Source organism: Python bivittatus, unplaced genomic scaffold (assembly GCF_059951505.1).
Source record: "Python bivittatus isolate LINGU-HERP-01145 unplaced genomic scaffold, Pbiv_v1 ctg000020_np1212, whole genome shotgun sequence".
NCBI classification, from domain to species: Eukaryota; Metazoa; Chordata; class Lepidosauria; order Squamata; family Pythonidae; genus Python; species Python bivittatus.
Genome location: NW_028277030.1, coordinates 43645776 through 43664622, shown reverse-complemented (window position 1 = coordinate 43664622; position 18847 = coordinate 43645776). Strand labels below are relative to the sequence as shown.

Genomic DNA, 18847 nt, shown 5'->3' with positions numbered 1-18847 from the left:
TAATCTCTGCCAGACTGACGAGTACACTTCCTTCGTGGAAGGTGGGCACCCTTTGTCTTTTAGATTAGGATTTTTTAAAACATTTCACAGTTGAAATTATGGTCACAGTATCATGGTAGAAGCAGGAAGCCCCAGGTTTCATTGGCATCTGCAGTGGAGGCAGGGTGGGGAGATCTGACACAAATTGCAGTATGATACCAAACCTGCAGTTTATTTAACAGCAACAGACTGTAGGCCACAAGTATGTAAGAGTGGAGTTTGTGTCGTGGTATCACTGTGAGTCTGTGGTCATTTTGATACAATCTCAGATTGCTTCAGATGCCTGTATCAAAGTTTGAATCTTCATTCAGTTATGCGGTTCAGTGGGTAATCTTAAAACAAGTACTTTATTCCTCTTTAATCAACTCTCAGGGTTGGTGGAAAAAAACAAGAGGGAAGAAAACAATGTATGCTGCTTAGAGCCCTTCAGAGGGAAGTTTTTTATTTTTATTTATTTATTTAATTTGTCCCCGCCCATCTCCCCACAATGGGGGACTCTGGGCGGCTTACAACATACTAAAAAACATGACATACAGTTAAAAGTTATAAAACCAAACATTAAAAAATAAAAAAGCTAAGAAATCCAAGAGGCCGCTGGGGCCACAGCATACCACTAAGGAGCCAGCCAACCCCAAGTTAAGAGTATAAATAACTTTATTTAGATATAATGATCTGGCACAAATATCAAATGTTAGTGAACTTAGTTGTAATAATCTTTAATGTATGAATCTCCTCCCCCTTATTAAGAAAGTTGAAAATCGCTGAGCTGTTAACTGGGTTAATTACATCTGATATTGAGAAAGAAGAATGAATAACAATTTTAATCAGATTAATAATGAAAAGAAAAAAAAACAAGAAAAGAGATGCAAGAGGATACTGAATGAATATCTTAATGGAAAGCATTTTTCTCACTCTTGAGCATGATTCTGCTATACTGATTTATCCTTGTTTGCATTCCTCTTTTGCCAGAACACTATAGGAGAGTGGCAGATCGTGTTTTATATTGCTGGTGCCATTAACTTATTTGGAGCCATTTTCTTTGCACTGTTCAGCAGTGGAGAAATACAACCCTGGGCACTCAATGGTTACCACATGCATAGGAACTAAAGGAACACTGGAGAGTATCACAAAGCATTACAGTCATGTCATTTGGAATGCCTTTCGTGGGGATCTCTATAGAGCGAACTGAATTCCTTCCCTGAAGTTGTAAAGACACTTTACATTTTAATATGCTGATTTTTGTAGTAAAATGGGATCCAATCCAACAGATCTACACTTTCATTTAGTAGATATCTGAAGATGTGGCACATTTTAATCAATGTATCTACTTTTTAAATGTTTATTTATGAAATCAATGGAATATGAGTGATTGTTAAAATGGCAGTAAGTAGTAAATGAATGATAATGTAGAAAGAAGTGCAGAATATTTTTTCTGTTACCTTAAGAGTGAAGTTTGTTAGACTTGTTACTATTTTACCTGTACTACTTTTCTTGTCCTATTAATTTGAATAAGCAAATGGAAATTAAATTATATGTTCTCTAAAAAATGTATGTGGGTCCCCATAAATTTGTTTTGAAGTTTCCACAAATCAAGGTAGCATACCCCGATGATTCAAGAGAATAAGCCCAAATCTGTAGCTGCTTTCTGTCAGACAAGAACAATTTGAAAGCATGACATCTCACTTTCATCTCTTTCTTACCATCCCAATACTGGGATTGAAAAACAACCCCCTTTATCCATATAAATTAATAAAATTAAAGATGATCATAGAAGCATACTAATAACTGGAGTAGCAAGTGGCAAAGCATGTTTAATTGGCTATTAGTTCATCTTCATTCATAATCATTCAGGCTCTCTTCAGGGATTGGATGTGCCCCTGTATCGTCAGAAACTTTTAGCCTACTGTTAGTACCTCACTTGTACCAATCTACATTGCAATAAGGCCTATGTCAAGTTATTTTGATTATGATATCCAGAATATCTGCATAGCGTGCGTTGCATCACACCTTTTTCATAGAATCATTTCTCCCAAACTGCCTCTTTGACAGTGCATTAAACTAGGAGGGGGCTTTCCTGCACATATCTCTAAGAGACCTAGAAGTGTCAGGAACATCTAACCCCTTACTTTGAAGAAAAAAAATATATTAGGCAATGGTAGATAACTTAGGCCAGTGTTTCTCAACTTTGTCAACTTTAAGATGTGTGGACTTAAATTCTCAGAATTCCCAGAATTCTGGGAGTTGAAGTCCACACATCTTAAAACTGACAAGGTTAAGAAACACTGAGTTAGACTGTATATAAAATATGGTGGAAATAAGCTCATCAAATTTAGCAATGAGTTAGGGTTAGGGTTAGTATAATTGTATAATGAAAATTAAAACTGGAATAATACCCAAAACAATGGTTAGTTGTACAGGCTTCCTTCATGTCACATTGGGAGTTGAAATGACCTAGTGGACTATAAAGCTTGAAATTCAAGTGTCATGGTAAGTAAAATATTTTTAATGGTGGATAAAGATCTTGTGAAGCTTTCCAGAACTAAAGTAAACCTGAGAGAAGATACACATTGCTAGATACTGGTCTTTCCACAGCAAAATGTCACTGATAGCTTTGTTGTACATGATTTCAGTGGAACCCAGCTGATTTCATTGCTAAGAAATGGCAGTTACTTCTCTTCTACCTTACCATAGATTTGAAAATTAATTGAAATATTCTAGTGGCGTTTGTTCTGTTCTATTGTTTTAGAATAATAAGCAGTATTGGCTGTGAGGTTAGTGTTTTTTGCTGAGTTACTTAATTCAAATCTAATATGAACGCTGCAACTATTAATAATAATGAGGTGGGGATTTTCTCACTTTTAAGATTCTCACTTTTAAGATTAAGAACTTTTGAAATCTTTATAGTACAGCATACTTACACCTCTTTAGCTCACTCAGCCTTCCCTCATCTCATGCCTCCTGATAACTTGGACTTTAGTTGTCCTAATTCTTTGTAGCATAGCCTTGGGAGATGATGAAGCTGGTGGCCATCTCCTGGAAGGCACCATCAGGGAAGACTGATCTTGCCTCTACAAGTCAGCTGAGGGTGTTTCATGAGCAAGAAATGGTCTACTACCCACACTTTTTGATTTCCTTCTTTTGTAAGGAACAGACCGTTTTTAAAGACTTGGAAAGAGAAACAGCGTAGAATAAGCTTCTCAACAATGCCAATTTGTGCCTGCTCAAGAAATAAGCCATGGAGGAATTTCAGCATGCATGGAGTACAGCTATGATAGGGCATCATTCAAATGCATCACCTTTCACCCATCACTATCATCTGCAGCTAATGTGATGCTATTCATGTGATTGGTTCTGTTGAGTTTTTCTGCAAATTGGGTGTAACTTTACTTTCTGTTCTTTGATTACATATTCCCCCATTTGAGAATGTTACTTGGTCCAACAGTGTAGAATCTTTTTGTTATGTTAATCTGTTTACCCAACCTTTTTAGTCTGAAATTGAGCTGTTATGATCATGCTTCAGCAAGTTTTATTTATAAATAAATATTTAGAGGCTTGCCTTCCAAAGCTAGCTACAATAGCAAACTCAAACAACAATACTATGAAAAAAAATGAAACCATAACCATAGCAGTGTGGGGAATTCCTCAGACCCTAGCAATTAAAACAGCCAGACAGCATTAAAATAAAAATGTCCAATAAAACTGACTAAAGAAATGGCTAAATGGAACAAATATGTCTTCAGGCCTTCCCCTAAAGCTTGTTTGTTTTAAGCCTGACAGATCCCAGATGGCAACAGATTATAGAGGCATGGAGCCATTGGAGAAGTTTCCTTGTATTCCTTTTGAAGGGCCTCCAGTTTTGATCTAAAAGGGCAGGCAAGTTGATAGCAATGAATATTCATACTTGTGTGCTCTTCCTGGAAGTATGTATAGGTAGTCCACATTTAGCAGCCACAATTGGAACCAGCAACTTGGTCGAAGCACTTGCTAAGTGAAACTGCAACTGTGCTTGTGATCTTACTTCGGCTTTCCTTTGCTTTACAGACCTGCCAAGGTTGTAAATGCAATGATTGGTCACAAAGTTACTTTTTCACCACCGTCGTAACTTCAAACAGTCACTAAACAAGGACTACCTGTATGTATTTCACAGAAAGGAAAGTTACATTGTTGCTAAGAACTATATACACTTTTTTGTGAGACAGATTTTTTTTCTTCTTTTTCAAGAAAAGTCAGGGTATGCAACTTTTCCTGTAGAGGGTCTACAGCTGTAAGTTCAGTTGCACCCAGAAGACTAACTGGTGGCCTTGGGGCTGATTCACGCTTAAACCACAGTGCATTAAGTGCTTTGTCCCTAATGTACCATACAAGCAAGTTACTTTGTTTAGCACAGTTCTGTTCCTGGCAGAGGGAGGAAACAAAGAGAGGGATTTAAAAGGAATCACTACACAAAGCTAAACTCGTGGGCTGCCTCTGGAACAATCCAGAGAGCTGCATCTGGATTGCTTGCCACATGGGGCCCTTCCCCCATCCTCGAATGAATGTTCTATCTTACAGGAAAGAGTTGTGGAATCCTGATGGTTCCAAAAGATTAACCAGCAAGGTGAAAAATGACAACATAAAATAATTCGACTACAAAAAGCAAGGAAGAAAATACAAAGAAAGCTTGGGAAAAGGTGAGCATCAAATCAAGCATAAAATGATGTCAGTTACAATTTGAGTTTGCAGCATAGTTTCTGTCTAGTATTTATCAATCACATCTGTAACAATAAAGAATTAATTACCAAGCCACGGTAAACAACAGATGGACACCATGTTATGATAGCCAAAGGGAAGTAGAATAAGGCTCCCATTTGTGCACAAATATTAAAAGTACAGAAGCTTGCTCAGGCTTTCCATCTTGTCCAAGTCTTCATAGCCATACTTACGTATCTAGTAACGAAGTATGCATGGCAATTCCGCTGAAGTCCTTTTTCTTAAGCATTCTTATAATACACAGCAATATGAGTGTCATAAAACTACAAATGGGAACCATAATCACACTTTGGAACTGAAATTTATAAAACATTTATACGGCCACTCAGCCTAGGCCATGTGACTCAGGGTGTTGTACAAGGAAAGAAAAAATGCCAAAACCAACAAAACCAGCTAGAGAACAAATAGCAAACGCAGCTGAAATGAGCTATACCTCCTAAAAATGGGGACTCTATTCATCCTGGCCAAAAGGCCTGGGGGAAGAGCCAGGTCTTAACCGCCTTCCTAAAGGCCTGCAGAGCAGGAGCCACCCGTGAGTCGAGGGGGAGGTGTCAGGTTTAGCCCAAAGAACTCCAAGAGACAATGCAAAATCAGTTCAGTATTTATTAGCTACAACCTCTAGACAGAAAATCTCCCCAGACTGAAACCTAGCTCCCAAGCCAGCCAGCCACAACACCGTGAATTCCTCAGGGAGGTGCCAGCCTCATCCTCTTGAACTTCCCACGCTCCTCCGGTGAACTAAGAACACGCTTATCTCCCTGAGCCTGGCCTTCATAAATCCATTCCATCACAGGAGGTTGTTCCAAAGGGCAGGAGCTGCTACTGAGGAGGTGTGCCTCCTGCATCCCATAATGTGACACTGCTTCAAGGAAGGGACCCGGAGTCTGCCCTCCGCATGTGGAACAAGCAGATCGCCTTGGGAGCAGGCAGTCCCCCAAATAACCTATCCTATGTCATATAGGGCTTTATAGGTGACAAATTTAATAAATAAATTTGATAAATGCATTTAGAATTGCACTCAGAAGCCTGTGAGGAGCCAGTGCAGTTTGCAGAGTAGAGGTGTCCCATGGGCATAAAGAGAGAGGTAACTATCTGCACTGATGCATTCTGGGCCAATTACACCTTCTGGATGCTCTTCAAGGGTAGCCCCATGTATAGTACATTACAATTCTTCATTTACTGAAGACCTACAGGAGATGAAGCAGCAGCAGAAACAATACCCAGGGAAGCTTTGTAGTGGGGAGCAGCTGGCCCTTTAAATCAAAAGGATTTTTTTGTATTTAAACTGTGTGTTGTGTGTGTGGAAACTTTTTTGGGGGGGTACCTTTAATAAAGCTGATTTTTGCTTCAATCCTGGAATTGACCACTTGCCTTCTATCACCCGTCTCACTTTGGCTGAGCTACTGACTCCCAAACTTTTTCTTTGGTCTCCCTTTCTGTATTAACCAGACATTCCCCTTCAGTCCTCTCCTGGTTCCCCAGAGAGCTGGTGTGGAAGGGAGAAACCAGCTTCTAGTGAAGGGGTGATGGCAACAAGGATACCTAATTTGCCAGTCGCTGTTCACTCCTAGTTGTGGGTGACCTCTGAACCAAAGTATCTCAGAGGAGGGGCTGGTTCAATCCTGAAGCACCTTTCCCTTATTACAAGGTTTTTGAGACAATGTTGGGGGACCATCCATAGAGCACCTAAAGGAAATTATTTGGGCCCTCTTCAGTCAGAGTCCAGATTTGGGCATGGCATGGCATGGCATGGCATTGGTTGCACTAGTGGATGACTTTTGGACCTGGATGGTGGGAGTGCATTTGTACTGGTCCTTCTAGACCTTTCAGTAGCCTTCAATACCATCAACCTTGGTATCCTTCTGAACCATCTGTGGGAATTGGAGGTACAATTTTGCAGTGATTTTGCTCCTTCCGCAGTGTATGCTTCCAATCAGCAGTGGTGGGGGAACAGAGGTTGGCTTCATGGCTGCTGCCTTCCGAGGTGCCACAGGGGTCAGTCCTTTCCCCACTACTATTTAGCATCTACATGAAGTGACCAGGAGAGGTCATCTGAAGGTCCATGTTTCAGTACCATCAGTATGTTGATGATACCCAGCTTTACATCACTACCTCAGGGTGAGCTGGTGATGCTGTTGAAGTCTTGTCCTGGTTCCTGGGAGCTGTGAGGGTATGGATGGGTGAGAACAGGCTAAAATTTAATTCCAGCAGGATGATTACATTTTTAATTCTGATTGTTTAATGTCATCCATTTTGGGGTAGGTCAACGAATCTACTGTATATGTTATATGCTGTTTTATAGGTTCAGTCTGTTGTATGTTATCCAGAGTCTTCAGATTGTGGTGGGTTATAAAAATTGAAAAATAAATAAATAAGAGGAGAAACCAAAAGTATTACTAATACATTTTCAGCATATTTTCCTTAGTTAATGTATTGCTTTCATTTGTAAAGCACTCAACCAACATTTCAAGATATCTTAGTATTTTTTCTTTAGCATCCTTTAATTTTCAAAAATAATACATCATATCTTAGCACTTCTTTGAAGACAACATTTAAACTATATATTCCTTCCAGTAGACATTCCTTGTCACAAACTATCAGTGGTTTTATTTGTTTCCAGTGCTATTGATGTGTATTTATTTACTTATTGAAACATTTGTATACCACCTACTTCACATGACTCAAGGTAGATTACAAGAATATAATAAAATATAAAACTAAAGTGAAAAGTTTTAAAATAATAATAATTATGAGGGCAGTCCAGCCACTATTGAAGCACAAATGCCCTGTGAAATAAATACAGCTTCAGTACATCCTTGAAGACCAGGAAGTTAGGACCCTCATGCTTCAGGAGGCAAGGTATTCCAAATGGGGCAACCATAGAGGAGCATCATCAAGCCCTAAATTCCTTTACTTCATGTGGTGGAACCTTCAGCATCTCTTCCCTAGGAGGAACACAAAGGATGGGTTGAAACATGCTGGGAAATGTGGCCCTGCAAATACCTGGAATACAAGCCATTTGAGGCTTTGAAAGTATCTTGAACTGGGGTCCAAAAGCAAACTGGTAACCATTACAGTGACCATAATATTGAATTTTGGACCAATTTTAGCTTTAGAATTGTCTTCAAAGTAGAGAATATTGTGGTAGTCTTAACAGGGAGGTAATGAGAGTGTACATATATCATTGTCATCAAGGCCTCCTGGTCCAAAAAGACCTACAATTCACACACTAGTCAAAGTTCAGCAAAGATCTTCCTGGCCACAGCTTCCAGCTGTAGCTCAGCAGAAAATGTGAGTGTCCTGAACGACAGTAAAATTATGAATATGTGGAGATCCTTGATTTTACCATTGGTTCCACATGAGAGGATAAACCTCCACTTGTCTGTATCTCTGTCCAGATTTAAATGCTGAGTTGAACTGGACTACCTCTGGAACAGTCATAAAACTCCGGATTGGGCCTCCAAATCAGATCAAATAATCTCTACAGAGCACTGCTACCTATTAATTAAGTATAGATTCTTATATTGTCAAACCTGCACTATTCACATATAAGAGGGGGAAAAATCAGTTGATTTGCAGAAGCTTCAAGCTCTGAAGAAGTTTAATTCAAAACAAAGCAAAACAATTATATGAAAACTGAACGTGCCCTTGAGTCATGGGCTACTGACAATTCAGGCAAAGTACTGTACAGTGGTGGAAAGCCAGAAGTGGTGAAATGGAATGGAGTACTGGAACTTGTTACTACAGTTCATCCCAATAGCATGGAAAGAATAATGTTACAATGGAATGCATATGAATGTTAAGTTTAAGGCATGGGGATCAGAAGAAGGATAGAAAAGCAAAATCCTGCCCAATCCTGCCTTCCTCTCATTCCTCTGAAATAAGGCAAGACCACATGTTCTACCTAGTACAATCTACCAAGAAAAATGTATTGAGTTAAAAAGCTAATCATGCAGTCTGGCAGCTTGTTCTAACGTTTGCCAAAGATGATTGGTATTATTGAGCCTTTTTCCATTAACTTGAACTTGTGGAACCAGTCTTATGACAGCAGCAGGAGAGTGTGATTATCCCTTTCATGAAGTGTAGCAACGGCTATGCCAGAGAATAAAGATAGGTTAGGAAGGCTTAGAGGACAGGACTCTAAACATGTAAGAAATATAAGTCTAGGCTCGTTCTAAATTCTGTTTACAAGCATTGTGCTCTTCTCTTCTTCATACTTATTTTTTGCTTCTCAATAATCAAATGTTAAATTTTTTTACCCAAACCGAATGACTAATGTTACAAATTCCAAGTCAGACCTGTAATAAATTTCATTACAGCTCCTTTGATCTTTCTTTGAAAGTTAAGCTTTCCTGGCAGCCGTTGCTGCTTTGTTTCATAATATTTTGTGCAGATTCAATACATTCGTTCTCAGATGCAATTGAGGATCTTTCCGCATTGCGCTGTTAGCACAATGCCCCACCGGTACCCAATCATGCTGCAAATACGTAGCGTATTTCTGATTCCCCAAGAATAGAAAAAAGAGTCTTACCATGGATTCCCCCCACCGCAATGTTTCACATTTTTAAAAAGTTGACACCACCTTGTAATATGTAATGTACAGGAGTCAAAGAAGACCAAGTTGAGCTCAGGTACTGGTGGTGCATCCGTGAGGTTTTCTTGACAGCTGTAGAGGAGCACAGAGATGACTTTGGAGAAGATACATGGCAACAATAAAACATGAGCTTAGCCCAGAAAAACAAGAAAGTATGAGAAATAAACTTAAGATTTTTCTGCCTTGACTCTCTCTGGTATAAGAGGAAGGGAAGACAAAATGCTGTTGGGCTTTCAAGATTCTGATTTTAGCCTAATATCAATAGTTCTAGTATTCCTTGTAGTATCAGTTTCCCCACCTGGCCTACCTCGAAGGGCTGACATGGTTTGTTGCTGCCTTCTTCAAGGATTTTTTTTCCTCCATCCAACAACCCTGCTTAGTTTCCAGACTCACCGAAGGTCAGCTGTGTGCTCCCAGTCAGGCTGCTGTCAGTAATGTGGAAATGATTAAACATATGGAAAGTAAATATTAATTATTTAATTAAATCAGTGTAATAAAACTGAAACAAAATTATTTTATAAAGCAAGACTCATGTATTTTGAATTGAAGTGGTTCCAGTTTAATTGTTTCCCAGAAATCTGTCCCAAAATAATAAAAGGGTATATTAACTGGCTATTTCGCATTATATGGAACAGAGACAAGGACCCTGTGGCTCTGTAGATGTAGCTGGACTAATATGCCACCATATAACCCGTTGTGATGTTGACTAGGGTGGATTACAGTTCAAAAACATTGAGATGGCCACAGATTCCCACCACATAGCAGATTAATAAAAAAAATGGAAGAATCAACATTCCCAAGAACTCCTAGGAGAGTTCTCAGATGTAAGGTTCTCCTGCAGCCAAAGGAGTGGGAAAACGCAAGCATCATTGAAGGCACGCAGTACTGCCTTGGAGCCACAGAAGGATAAAATTGCTGAAAATGCTCGGATATACAGTAGGTTAGACAGATGGCTGAGTGGGCAGCAAATAAGTTTGTAGCATATAAAAATAAGAAGAAAGTACAGTCTAGATTTAGGCTTTATATTAGTTGGAATACTATATCACACGGTATTGATTATCCACTGCATATTGTGAGGTTCATTTTATGGAATTACTTTTCTGAGAAATGTATCACAGATAACATTGATCAAAGATATATCACAGTACAAATCGGGCATTTCTATTTAAGTGAAAGTTACAAACTATTAGCTACCTACTGTCTTATATTTATGAGCACTGTTATTTTTAATAATGGTAAGTTCAAAACTGTAATCCCAATATGGGTTATACAAAATCAATAAAACAAGGATGGCATAAAAGATCAACTACTCCAGCTAGTCCAAGACAGATCCCCACCCAGTCTGTCAAAGGCAGAACCCCTAAGAGAAACAGAACCAGCAGTCCTCAGCTTAATTTCTTGAAGAAGGCACAAAGGTGGGAAATGGGGAAAAGCCACAGGGAAGGAGGGATAGATTGAGGAATGATGAGCCCTCTGCTAGTGATTTGTTCATATCTCTGGCGAGAGCAAACAAGACATTCTGGTGGTAGGTGGAAGAAGAGAGAATGACTAAGTAAGTAGCAGTGGAGAAGAGAGAGCAGAAGAAAGGGAGATGAGGTGGGGAGGGAGAGAAAGAGAAAAAGTGACCAAAAGTGAACCTTCTACAGCCTAGATTTTGGATTCCAACTCCCATCAGTCCCAGCCAGAATAACCAATGATCAGGGATGGCAAGCAATGTCCAAAACTCTCCACAGCATCTGCACGCATCAGGCTACTTTTTTACATATGTACACTTTTCAACTCCTGAACAGTGTTAATGATTGTCCTGAATAAATTGAAGTTTTTTATTCCATCCACTAAGTGGCATCTGGCTAAAGAAAATGCTAAGAGGCAATAGAACATGCTCATGCCATGAGCCTCTTGAGCGTGTTTTACATAAGATCACAGTGACCCATTCAGGCCAAATCTGATTGAATACTGAGTCCATTTAGAAGCATGAGAGCTAGCAGTTAAAGATAGCAAAAATACTTCCTTCTAACCAATAAAATACCACCAACAAAGCTATTTCAGGTTACTGGTTTGTTACTTCCAAAAAGAGATAAGATTTTTTCTTCACCATCATAACTAATTTTCATTATCATCATAATCTCTAACTTGTTTGTTTTGGTGTTACTTTTAGTGATAGACTCAGCATTGTGGAGAGAAGCCTTCATCCATCCTGGAGTGTAGATAACTACGTACAGTTTAGGGAAGCTTAGGGGCATAGAGAATCACTGCATGTTTTGATGGAAACAACAGCTTAGAACACTACAGGATTACTTTCATTTTAGCTTCTGCCACAACATCCCCTTGAGTCCTCAGTAAAGCATGGAGCCCACTGGTATATATGGATGGCTATTGGTATAGATGGGAGAGGCTACTGCAGAGCAATTCTCTTCAATCCACTTGTTGATTCCAGGCATCCCAGAGACCAAAAAGAATGGGAGAACAACAAGCCACTTTGTTGGGGAAATCCCTGAGCACCTGCTGGAAACACAGCATATTCACTAGGCACCTGACGTGAACTATCTTAATCAAGTTCAGATCAGTAGCAGCAGCTAATCATACTCTGATCAGAAAGTGATCTGAACATGACGAAAAACCTGATGTTAATGTCCTTCGGTTCACATCTTTTAATGGTAGCCATGAATTCCTGAGCTACTCCAATTCACATCCAGAGTACCAGCCTGAGGAAATCCAACACCAGTTCTGCTACAGATCCAGACGCTCAATTAGATAGGGTATTGTACAGTTGGGTGAGCAATGCACCTGCACCCTGGAGCCCAGCCTCAGGTAAAGACACTTGCATCCAGCTGCCTATGGCACAGGATAGCTGGTAACAGCTAAGTTCTCACAAACAATCATTGCCATCCCTTCCCCCAACCTTGAGTTGTGGCTGATACAGCACATACAATCCTGGTAGACATATCTCAGGTAGGGAACACCTCCCATCAAGGTTTCAGTGATACATGCTAAGTCTGCTTTCTCTTCCACAATGAAGTCATAGAAGATGTGGTCTTATTGCCTGCATTAATAACCAACAATCTTAGGCTGATAAAGATATTTTACCTCTGCTTGGAAAGATCATATGCCATTTAGAGCTCATGGAAGTGCAGAATAAAGATCCTTTAAAGAAAGAAAAAACAAGCTTTTTCTCAATGTATATTTTGCACCCATTATGTGATAATAATAGGTAGTTTTACAATCTTTCTATTTACCAATATTATCTGTCTTCTTTCCAGCATTTCTTCTCCTGGCAGAGGCTATGTGCCTCTAAGAGTTGCACAACCAGCAGAAATTCAGCTGGTAAATCCTGTCTCAGCTAGGAGATGTCGTCATAGGGGAAAAAAACCTGATAATGTTATATGCATGTTCAACAACTGTTAAAAGTACAATATGCCTCACTGCAGATGTAGGTGTCAATATCACAGTGGAGAATATGAAACAATTATATTATGGAATTTCTATTGCTGACATGGCAGTGTAGCAGAATATGACACTTTTGCATATTGTACTAGTTGGTGTAAATTCTCAGAAATTTTATCACAAAAAAAACATGAGCCAAGAGAACCCAAGTCTGCCATAACAATGTTTCAGAGGAGGCTGATAAAACAAAGTGAAATTCTATCTATCTATCTATCTATCTATCTATCTATCTATCTATCTATCTATCTATCTATCTATCTATCTATCTATCTATCATCTGAATACAGACACCATGATATTTCCAAGCACCATCCATTGAGTAAAACTGCATAGGATTACAACCTTAAATCTTTCAAAGAGCAGATAAGATGTTATGCCTGTATCAAAGTGCATATAAGGAAGGACAGGCACTGAATTCAACATTCTTCAGTATAAATCAGTCTCCTCTGAACAGCAAAGGGATCTGTGGGGAGTGCAGGGAGACTGCCACAAGGGCACGAGAGCATAGTGGGCCCATCTTGCTGCTCCTAGATTAGAAGATAAAATTTAGATTTGAAGAAGTAATTTTGTGCACAAACACTGGGAGTTGGGGGGGGGGGGATCTGGCATGTTTCCAACCATCCTAACTCACTCCCAGTCCCACAAAGAGATTTGTAACAGTAACTAAGCAACTAAACACAAACATCATCCAAATATACTATTTTCTGTATCTTATTTTGTTTCAGATTACTGACTCTTTTCAGTATTATGCCATTTTTATTCCAGGGTTCACTAATGGTCTATCTAGGATTAGAGGAGGTAACTTTTGGTCTTTTTTTTTTTTTTGAGGGAAAATATAGTAACAGCAATTACTGGCATTCCAAGAAGAAATAAATGGAACTTTTTATCCCCCCGGGACAGACTAAGGAGGAGGAAAAGGAGATTTGAGGCCAGACTCCACAGAGCCTCCATAGGAACTGCCAGCGTTTAGCCTTGAGTCCCTCTCTCTCAGCCCTAGGAAGGAGACAAGGGCAAACCACTTCTGAAAGACTTTGCCAAGAAAACTGCAGGGACTGATCCAGGGAGGCGCCGGGAGTCAAGACTGACTCAAAGGCAAGGCAAGGCAAGGCAAGGCAAGGCAAGGAAAGGAAAGGAAAGGAAAGGAAAGGAAAGGAAAGGAAAGGAAAGGAAAGGAAAGGAAAGGAAAGGAAAGGAAAGGAAAGGAAAAAAGAAAGAAAAGAAAAGAAAAAAGGAGACCAGCTCACTATGCTATCATTGTCAACTAATCCTGATAAAACAGGTATTATGTTATGTAGTTTGTCTTTTTGCATATATGACAGATACAGATACAGAGACACAGATACAGATATATTAAAACACATTTTTCAATTTTTGAGTTTAGTTATTGCCATGTGGCATCCATAGAGGAGGTAAAAAAAAAAAAGCACAATTGAAACCCTGCCATTTTTTACATGCATCACATACACAAGACACATAAAAAGCTTTGGTCATGCAGTTCCAGACACAGTCTGGCCTTTTTTGGGGGGGTCCCCTTTCGGCAGCTTCTTGGCTGCCATGTAGTAACATGGGCTGTCATGATAGAACTTGGAGCTGTATCTTGCTTGAGGAAGAGAATTTGCAGCTACATTCCATTGTGTAGCAATGATTTTATCATCGCTACCTATGATATAGCTGGATTTGGATTAATGAACTATGTTTACATGTTACTCTGTATTTTGAAGAATCTTTCAAAAATGTACTTGTTTCAAAACATGGCAGCCAGAACACTGATACTTTATTATAACTTTATTAAACTTACAGGAGACTGGCTTGATTTAAATGGTCTTCACTGTTTTCCAGCTTGCTTATAGGTGCTGTTTGAAGTGATTTTAACCTAAAGAGACTGGGATCAAGTTATATGGATCTGTTTATTCATTAAATCATTAGCTGAGGTAAGTTCCAGATATTCTTCAAAGGTAAAGAAGATGGTGCTCTAGAATTACTTCCATGTGATCTCTTACAGCGTAAATTAACTACAGTCCAGTTTGTTCAGTCTTCATCTGTTTCTTCCATGGGGTAAAATTACCTCAGGTAAAAGCATAAATTTATTATATTATAAGAGTTGCACCCAGATTACTGTTATTCAGACTACGAGGAATGCAGTGTAATGAAATGAGAAAACAACAGCTCGAAGTGTGTTAACTGAATTGCAAGTCCTGCTAAGTTTAATGAGTCTTACTGTTACAAAAGTGCTTATAAAGCTGCATAAGATTTCAACATTATTAGGGGGAAATATGGTGAGGGCAAGCTGAATTGTAATCTTTATTAATGCCATTGTCTCTTTAAATAAAAAAGTAATGACTCCAACCACTCATAGAGTTTTTGTTCAAGAGGGCCATTATCTTATAATTTTTGAGCTTGTATTTAGAAAATGTTAACATATAATGGCATGGCAGGTGGAGAATATTCTGACTGAATTTGGAACAATGCAACTTATGGTAATCTTAAACCTTTGTCAAACATTTTTGACATTCTTCAGTTCATTCTAACCTATTTCAGCTATAGATAATTGAAGTTAGAACCTTCAAATTCCAACCATTTTAAAAGAGTTTGTAGTCAAATTATGAAAGATTGAAGGCAAAAGGAGAAGAGGACGGCAGAGGATGAGATGGTTAGATAGCATCACTGAAGCAATGAGCATGAAACTGAGCAAACTCAGGGAGGCAGTGAAGGACAGGAAGGCCTGGCGTGATATGGTTCATGGGGTCACGAAGAGTCGGACACGACTTAACGACTAAACAACAAGTCAAATTATATATTAAATATATCAATTTAAATCACTATGAATCTGCTGCAGCAGGGGTAACTAACTTCAAGCATGTGAGATTTATCTAGAAACTTGGTATCAATGAACCATATCCTGGTGTAAAAACTTACATTTAGACTTAAACAAATCTAATGACCAGGAATTTGTAAAACAACTAAATGGAATTCATACTAAAATCCTCTCCTAGTTACCCAAGCTTGCTTCTGTTCATATACTAATTTAATGTAATGTAGCAATGTAACTAGTATACTTTAGGAGATTTTGTTACTTTTTTTTGCTAAATGAGAAATCCTTGCCAATATACTATAGATAATCTGAGGTTCTAGTAATAGAATCAGACCTATTTTTCTGCCAGTGTTGTGCTATAGTAACAGTTCAGTGCCATTTCATCAGAGGTAAGCTTTGTTTAGTTCTGTGGGACTCACTCCTAGGTAAGCCTGTAGAGCAGCGTTTCTCAACCTTGGCAACTTTAAGATAGGTGGACCTCAACTTCCAGAATTCCCCAATCAGCCGTGCTGGCTGAGGAATTCTGGAAGTTGAAGTCCACCTATCATAAAGTTGCCAAGGTTGAGAAATGCTGCTGTAGAGGATTGCAGAGTATCAGAGCTGCTGTTGCAGATCAAGGAGGGCCTTCACACATTATGTTCTGTGTATACCTATCAACTCAGATAATTTCCCAAAGTTAGGAAATAATAAACTATTCTTGCTGGATAGAAATTTCCATTCCAGGGAGGCATATTTAAAAAATAGTTTACTGTAATTGTGAACCCTCTTTTCTGACTATGTTAAGTTTTGCACTTCAGTCAAAAGGTCTGTTAAATCCAAAAATGCAGTATAGCTGTAGGTATGCACTGTGGGACAGATCTTTTGTGGATGTGAGAGAAATTTTATCTGCTACAGGCCTGCACAGGTACACATGCCTCTTTTATTCAACAGTAATAATGTTTAGCTCTCCTCTGAGAAGAATAAAGAAGGTCACCTTTAAAGTAAACAAAAGAAAGTCTACAGGCTCCTCTTAACAGCTGAGTTAAAGTGCTATCCTCCAGTCCCTGGCCTGACTGAAAAATAGAGAGGCATAAGCTGCATTGCCCTCGTTGCCCCTCCCTATTCTGCCATAGTACTGTATTACTGTTGTCCTTATTTATTGCCAGCAGGAAAAAAAAAAGCCCTCAGTTACTCTCCTGAATGTGGGGGGGGGGGGTTGAATTTAGACAGATGGTTTAGGAAGGCAGGTTTAGCCACCTATCTAGTTGCCCATTTAAGAGGCAGCATGGCAGCAGCCACTGGAGGAGGAGTGTGAGGTGAAGGGGGAGTGGGCTCTTCTAGTGCAGTCCCCCCTTTGTGCCTGTCAGGCTATTTCCAAACACAGGTTTTTAAGAACAGGTCTAGCATTCTTGCAGCCAAACCCATGGGAAGCCCTCCCTAGTCAGGCATTATGCAGGTAGATTGCCTCTGGGGAGCCAGACATCTGGTCTCGCTTGCAGACCAAGCTAAAATAGCCGTAGAGGGCAATGTCCAATGACCCGAAGTGGGAGGGCATGCACACAACTGCCTAAAAAAGAGCGAGGCAGATCCCAGCCCTTGACTGCATCAGCAAATGGCCAGGGAAGCAAACCAGGTGATACCACTGAAAAGTCATGTTGGAAAAGGGACAATGGGGCTTTACAAACCAAATGGCTTGGGACTGACCTCAAGCAGCCTCCAGCAGGGGCAAATAATGAGGAAAAGGCCACGTTGAGGCTTTGGCAGGGGAAAAAAGTGACTAGGACATGTTTGTGCAATGGTTAGAGGCACAAAAGGAAGAGCCCTATGTTTGCATACCTGAGTTGAACCCATGTCTTGCAGATACAGTTACTAAGAAATACTATATACCCCATGGAGATAAAGCACAATCCTGCAAGCTTTAACTTGGTTGAAAGTAAATTCCACTGACTTTGATGAAGCTTATTTTGTAAGTGATTTATCTGTGAGAAGCAGGTGAAAGGGATAAAATATTTAAACCTTTCATCATTTAATAACCCCACAGAAACTTCTCTGGTTTGACTGAGTAATTATTTCTGATGCATATGCTAACAATGTCCATGTTATTAAATTAAGAGAGCAAACAATTCTACCAGATTTTTTTAAAAACTGGCACAGGGACAATTTTAGTCCATTTTTATTCTTCCTGCTTTGAAGTATTTAGCAAGGTCCAGAAAAATTGCCCCAGTTAGCCTATATGGTATTGTAACATAATGATAAATTATGAAGCTTTATAAGCCCATTTCAGTTAAAGTTAGTGTTTAATTCAACTATTTAAACTCCAGAGATTCCAATGCAAAGGTCATAATCCAGCTAAAACAAGGTACGTTCTTATCTTTTGTCTATAATAGTATTCTCACAGGAAAACACAAACAAATCTGTGAAGACTGCATTCGAAACTGATTTTTTTGTTTTCAAAATTAAAATACACATTAAAATATACAGAGCTTACAGCTCCTGTGGTTAGAGATAAAACAGCAATGTATACTTTTAATTAATAATAAAACCTTAAAGAAATCAGGGAGGAAATATTCCCCCCCTTTTTTTTTTTACAGCGTATCACCATTTGGAGAAATGGGTCCACAAAGAGAGATGTGTGTTATTCTATTGATGGATGAATGGAAAGTGAAGCGAGGCGGGCGAAGGTCCGTTCGGGAGGGATGTGAGCTGTGCAAAAACTACGTTAGGGTCGGGTGGAGGAGGTGCGGAGGGAGGGCATGAAACGAAACATCCTAAGTTGGTTAGAAGGCGGCACCGCTCTTGACCCGCTGCGTTAAGCAGGATCCCAGCGGCTCCTGGGTTCGCCCTTGCTTTTCGGAGTAAAACTCTCTCCTTCCCAAAGCAAAATGTGGCGCGGCTCCAGGAAAAGGAGAGACGCTGCGGACTGCTCCGCGCTGGGTGCGGAAAGGCGGCGGCGGCACCGGAGGTGGGGCGGGGGAAGGGAAGCCCAGACAGGTTTCAAGGGAGGGGAAAGCCCGACGACCTAATTCAACCCACTCTTTGCATGGATAATTAAAGAGACGGTCTCCAAATTCTCAAAGGAGGAATCAGCGCCGTTTCTCTCGCACAGCGGGAGAAAAAGCGGTGGAGCCCCAGGTTGCGCCAAAGACCAGCGGCTCACCAGCGAGAGAAGAAAATCCGCCACGATGAAAAAAACAAAAAGGGGGGGGATTTTCCCTCCTCCCCGGAACGTC

At 39.8% G+C, this 18847-nt stretch overlaps 1 protein-coding gene across 3 annotated transcripts in view; it reads left to right on the top strand.

The window, feature by feature from the left end:
* The window catches only part of SLC17A5 (solute carrier family 17 member 5), a 39693-nt gene extending 25706 nt beyond the window's left edge, over positions 1-13987 (top strand). For 2 of the 3 annotated variants that reach the window (XM_007431109.4, XM_007431110.4), the window contains exons 11-12: positions 1009-3912; positions 4591-13987. In XM_007431109.4, the coding sequence (XP_007431171.1) occupies positions 1009-1146 (138 nt within the window). In that variant the 3' untranslated portion in view covers positions 1147-3912; positions 4591-13987. The remainder of the gene's footprint in view (positions 1-1008; positions 3913-4590) is intronic. The other variant, XM_088137764.1, reaches the window with a different exon arrangement.
* Positions 13988-18847: the final 4860 nt, after the last annotated feature.